General features: G+C 33.0%; 1 protein-coding gene across 1 annotated transcript in view; it reads right to left on the bottom strand.

The window, feature by feature from the left end:
* Positions 1 to 3,380: 3,380 nt before the first annotated feature.
* The window catches only part of LOC140436162 (nose resistant to fluoxetine protein 6-like), a 73,053-nt gene continuing 70,433 nt past the window's right edge, over positions 3,381 to 6,000 (bottom strand). The window contains exon 13 of the mRNA XM_072524869.1: positions 3,381 to 3,605. Within this exon, the coding sequence (XP_072380970.1) occupies positions 3,553 to 3,605 (53 nt within the window). The 3' untranslated portion in view covers positions 3,381 to 3,552. The remainder of the gene's footprint in view (positions 3,606 to 6,000) is intronic.

The raw sequence follows: 6,000 nt of genomic DNA, 5'->3' as shown, positions 1-6,000 counted from the left end.
ATTTTAATTATCTGACTATGTTCATGCTGTCCACAACATCATAGTATTCAATTTCTTTTCTGTCTTATGTTCAACAATATCAACATTTTACATTTCCTCTTTCTTTTATTAATAATTTCATTCATTTTTCTTAGCTTTATTTATATCCATTTTAACATACTTCACTATAGGCGTTGATTGAATAACCCAATTGGGTTATTCAATCAAAGCTATAGGGTAATATTCATACTAACAAAACTACAATATAATAATAGTTAGAATATCATATTCTGTTATATCATCACATACATTTTCTTAATAGGCTTATTCATTTTACTATTTAACTTTTTAAAAATTCAGATATTTACACACCAGGTCCCTTACCGTCATTAGGCAACCACCATTACCCAATCAAAAAAAATTTTAACTTCAATTTCTTTGGATTTCAACTTAATCTTTTAGTATATACTACTTCCTATACCATTTCTTACACTATTATGTGTACAGTACCACATCACTTCCTTTCATGTTCTACGTTAATCAATTTTCATACTACTTATGATGTCATAGGTTGTAATTTATTCAATAACTAACTTGTTTTTTTTTTTTCAATAATAGAGAGTTGCAGATTTAAGACAATAAATAAGATATTAGGGATTATTACAAAAAATTTTATAATTTAAAATTTTTTTAAAAAATTACATTAGTCTCTAAACATATCAATACCTCGTCATGTTAACGCTGTCTTTTTGAATTAAATTTCCTGTCACCTCAGCCAGTTGGTCGTCGTTTTAACTGACAAGAACCACGTGTTCAAGTCGAGCAAAGAAACATGTTGCTCTTTAAGTATTAAATTTTTATCCAATGTCATCGACCTAGCGTCACCTTAGAATTTAAATTTGAAACAATGTAAAACCATATATTGTTGTCACAGCTACAATTTTAGTGTTAGCTTCAATTACAAAAGAAGGCACTGAAGATGATCTGATCTAGATCGAAAATATCACGTTATGCTACTGTATAAATTTTGACGATAATAATAGTCTCCCGTTTTATACCGCTGTCGCGGCTTTGGGAGTATAGCAGGGTAGTCTGCTATATCTAGGGCCTACGGTATACAAGGAAGGTAACATGGCCAGTGCTACGCTTCAACCGTCTATTATTACCCCTGGTTTTACCCAAGGTACTCATTTTTATTCAGGCTGAGTCGACCTGGGGCCTATAGACATTTTTAAAATGTCTAGATGTTCTTGCCGGCGGTGGGATTCGAACCCCGGACCACCAGCTTGCGAGTCAAGCATCCTACCGCTTGCGCTACGCAGGCCCTTTTTTAAAAGTTTTATACCTAAATACAAATGTGAAGTGTTTAACTTCTGTATCAGTTTTTAAGAAAATATTAAATTGAACATTTAGACGTTGATGCGACTATGTTTATAACATAAAAAAATCGTCACATGGGTTACACAAACAAAAATCCTACGCATGTTGTACCATTTTTTTATAGTTAATATATTAAATTATTTCTAACCCTTTTACCCCGTTGCTGATTTGCAAATTATATATACGCGGTTGGTCGGTTGACCATTAGGAAATTTTATTGAAAATTACCGAAATATTACGGAACAATCTACCTACTTATTTAAAAACGACGGTTTAGGTAATCCTCGGTTAATTCCTTCCGGCTCTAAGGCCGGGTTCCTTTATGATAAATTTGTTAAATATCGCCGAAGGCACGTTGTCGTAATTTTTCTGAAGAGAACGTAATTCCGGGGATTTTATATTTCATCACGTTCCTAGCTAGAAGGGTACCGTTATTTTCGATGTTCTTTAGAATCTTTTTGTCTTCTTAGAAATAGATACAGGCTGATTGTCATTTTCCCCACCTTTTTCTTGGGCAGTTTGGTAAATTTTTGCAGAAAGAAAGACCACTTCCCGTGGGCACTCGTTGAGAAAAAACTCACTTCTCGTAAAGACGTTCTTCATATCTTATCGTCTCTGTTCTCTGTGCATTTTCTTTCTAAGTATGTATACACTTATATATTTGAGTTTTTTGATCTAATATCATATTAGATTAAATATTGGTATAGAGTACCTTTAATTTTAATTAACTTCAGTGCTTGATACAAGTAAAGTATTATAGTAAAATAAATTAACTTCAGTGAATTAGTGCAGCAGTCATCAGGAATTACTGTAAGTTACCATAATCTTAGTATCTCCACTTATCTGGGCGAATAATATGGTATGGTATCATATTTTTTTTCAATCATCTGGGCGAATCAAAGTTCATCCATGTCTTCACCTGTAGTTGAGAGTAACTACTGATTTTTAAAGTCAATATTTTCTGACGAACTTTTTATCAGCTACTAAGAAATTTCAATAAATAATATTACGAACATTTAGTTCTCAATCATTAAATAACAGTGCGAGATAGATAATCAACTTAACCAAGTGCGGGTTGGTTAAATTTTTATTTCGGTAACTTTTTGTATTCTTGTAAATTTAGATTTGATTAATTTTTGTTATTTGCTATAATTGTTATACATTTTTAACCCAGTGTCTCGAGATATGCCCATTAAACAGCAAAGAGAGACCTTTAATCAACCTTGGTTGAATTTTTTCTTACTCACTATCAGGCTCTCTTCGCTGATAATTGAACCTGTGCATTATTATATTGTTGTATTTGTAAAGGTACTTATTATTCATATTACTGCTTATTTTTATGTGTACACCACCATTTCATAATTGATGGTGTATTTTTATTACTTGTATGTACATTCAGCTACCGACATCATTGTGTTGTTGAATATATTGTTTTTGTTTTATGTATGTATTTTATTTGTCGACTCCTAACAAGTTTCCTGAAATAACCATAACTCTGAATATTTGCTTTTTACCTTTAAATATTACTATACTTTTGACCAGTAGAAAGATCAGGCCGATTAAGTTTCGTAGGTAAGTAGATGGACGGAGGCCACCTAATATATTTATTATTTGTTCATGTAGAGTGTTGACCAAATTTATTTGAATAGTTAACTGTTGAGATCTTTCCTTGGACTTGGTCTCAGAACCAACATATCTTTCTTTATCTCTTTTCTTTTCTAAGGTTTCTTAATTTCCTCCTTAAACCCAAAAAAAAAATTAAGTGGCGCCCTGTTTCTATCTTACCGTATCTTTGGTAATTTTACCCATCTATCTTTTTGTTTATTTCTGTAGCTGTACTAATATCTCTTATCCTATCTTTACTTATTTCGTCCGTTGGACCCATTCCCGGTTCCAAAAGCTAGTTTCGAACCCACGACTCACTCTCCACCAACCATCTGGCTGCCGTCCGCAGTGTCTGCTATACACAGATAAAATAATCGTTCCTAAAAATCTCCTAGTATGAAAGTAAAGAAACAAAATTATGTATTTTAAAAATATATTAAAACTAAAGTAATATCAGTTACAATTAAAAGGTAAACATCTCTTGAGTTCACTCTAGGCATTACAATGTTAATAATATATTCACACCATGCAGTATGAGCATACACATTGTAGCTCGATTATGTAATCCATGGAAACAAATCCCATTTTTTAATCCGTAGGATCCTTTTGTACTATCTCTTCCTTTGACTTTGATTTTGATTCTAAAAACCCAAAAAAGTGTAAATATAAAGATATCCAGTTGGACACAGTGATAAAAAGTTATAGCCTAAACTTGAGACCAAATTTTAACTTCCAAAACAAAAGTAAATACTATGTTTACATTTTATTGCGGATTTTCAATAATATTTGGAACATATTACTGAAAATAATGGTGGTATTGGAATTATAATATTAAAGAAAGCGAATCTCAGAATGTTACAAATCTAGTAGTTTCTTTAAACCCATTGAATTATCAAGAATTTTGAATTAATTACTATTTAAATGGGAATAAGCCACAATTAAAGGTTAAAGTACGTTTATTGACGTTTCAATTTCTACTTCGAAAATAATAAAATTTTCAATTTCGGAAATTGAAACGTTAATAAACGTACTTTAACCTTTAATTGTGGCTTATTCCCATTTAAATAGTAATTACTTTATTATGCCACAAGAAAATAGCTTCAGAAAAATAATCTTGAATTAAGTTCCATAAATTGATTATAATGAGAATTGTGTTTTTCATTTGTTTTAAGGTTTTGATTTTCAGTAAAATTAATTATTATTAAGAAATAATAATAATATATATAATTATATAATAATATATTTAATAATATTAATCACATCCTGGTCAGGTCACATCCTGTGTAGCCCAGCACATCTACCAACACTGTGCTCTAAACAATATCATAGAGCCTCAATAGAAAGGGTGCGTTAAGTGTTCCATGGGCTGCAAAGAACAACTTATTATCGACTCTGTCATTTCTAACCAAGCATATAGCAAAAAAAGAAATCTCTTTACTGCTTTCATTGACTAGAAGAAAGCGTTTGATTCAGTGCCGCATGAATGGCTTATAGATATATTAAAAATATATAAAGTCGATGATAACATAGTGAACTTTTTAAGACATATAATGTCAGATTGGAAGACAAAAATTTACCTCCAAATACCTGGTGAAAACAATATCGAAACTGAAAATAGTGCAATCAACCGGGGCCTATTTCAAGAAGTCTCGTTGAGCCTACTGTGGTTTTGTCTAGCGATGAACCCCCTATCCCAGTTACTAAACTCAACTGACATAGGTTTTAGCATTAAACATAACACTACTGTTGTGGCAAAGCTTAATCATCTATTGTATATGGATGGTTTAAAACTATTGGCTTCCACTCGAAGCCACCTGAAACAGATGCTGAAAACAGTGGAAAATTTCTCTAATGACATTAGTATACACTTCGGCCTTGACAAGTGCTTCGTTTTAAATATAATTAAAGGAAAGGTTCAGCCCGGTGAATTCGATATCCAAAACGGCCAGAACATCGAGGCTATGAGTGAAAATGATATGTATATATACTTTGGAATAAAGCAAGCGCGGAAGATTGACCATACGAAACCTCTTCAAGTGCAACATCCTAATGAGGTCAGTCAAGACTATGTCGACAATATAGCGTCGAACTATTGGCTAACATCAGGACAGTTGTTCCCTAAAACAGAAGGTTCATTACTCGCCATTCAGGATCAGGTTATACCAACCAAAAATTACCTGAAATATATCGTCAAAGATCCACAGGTCCAAAATGACAAATGCCGATATGGATGTCAAGCTCAAGAAACCATACAACACCTTACCGGGGCTGCCAGGCATTTGCTGCAACTGAATATAAGGAACGGCACGACTCCGGAAAGTAGGAAAGATCCTTCATCAAGAGATAGGCAGAAAACTGAAACTTCTCCAAACAAACCACCTCCCATATTATCAATACGTTCCTGAAAGTATACTTGAGAATGATAACTACAAGCTAGATTGGAACCGCACTGTGCTCACAGACCAAACAGTGGCACATAATAGACCAGATCCCATACAAGTTAATAAACTAAAGAGACAAATAACACTAATTGATGTGGCGATACCCAACAACAATAACCTTCGTGTTAAATAGACCGAAAAGATCGCCAAATACAGGGAACTGGAAATTTAAATACGAAGACAGTGGAGAACAAAAGTACCCAGACAATAGTTATATTATTATTAACTCTACTACTGGAGTCATTCCGAAAAACCTCCTAGAAAACATAAAAAAGCTGGGTCTAAATGAACATCTCTACAAGACCACGCAAAAAGCTGTACTACTATCAATGTCCAGATGTGTATTTTGAGAGATACTCCAGCATACCAAGTCACCTAGGGCTTGATAACACGGAAAGAGTCCCACCAGAGCTCAATCATTTTGATATCGTAGGTATCTGGGATGAGTGAATTTTCCCCTTAGAGGGAATGTGAGCCGTATGGCTAAATCTAGATAATAAGTAATATTATTATAATTAAGAAATTATAAGTGTTAACCGGTAAATTTTTATCTGTTAAAGCTGTGTGGCCACCAATGTAACAGTTGATTTTGGGC

This window comes from Diabrotica undecimpunctata, chromosome 3 (genome assembly GCF_040954645.1).
Source record: "Diabrotica undecimpunctata isolate CICGRU chromosome 3, icDiaUnde3, whole genome shotgun sequence".
NCBI lineage: Eukaryota > Metazoa > Arthropoda > Insecta > Coleoptera > Chrysomelidae > Diabrotica > Diabrotica undecimpunctata.
The sequence above is the reverse complement of the archived record's forward strand: the minus strand, read 5'-3'. Positions and strand labels throughout refer to the sequence as shown.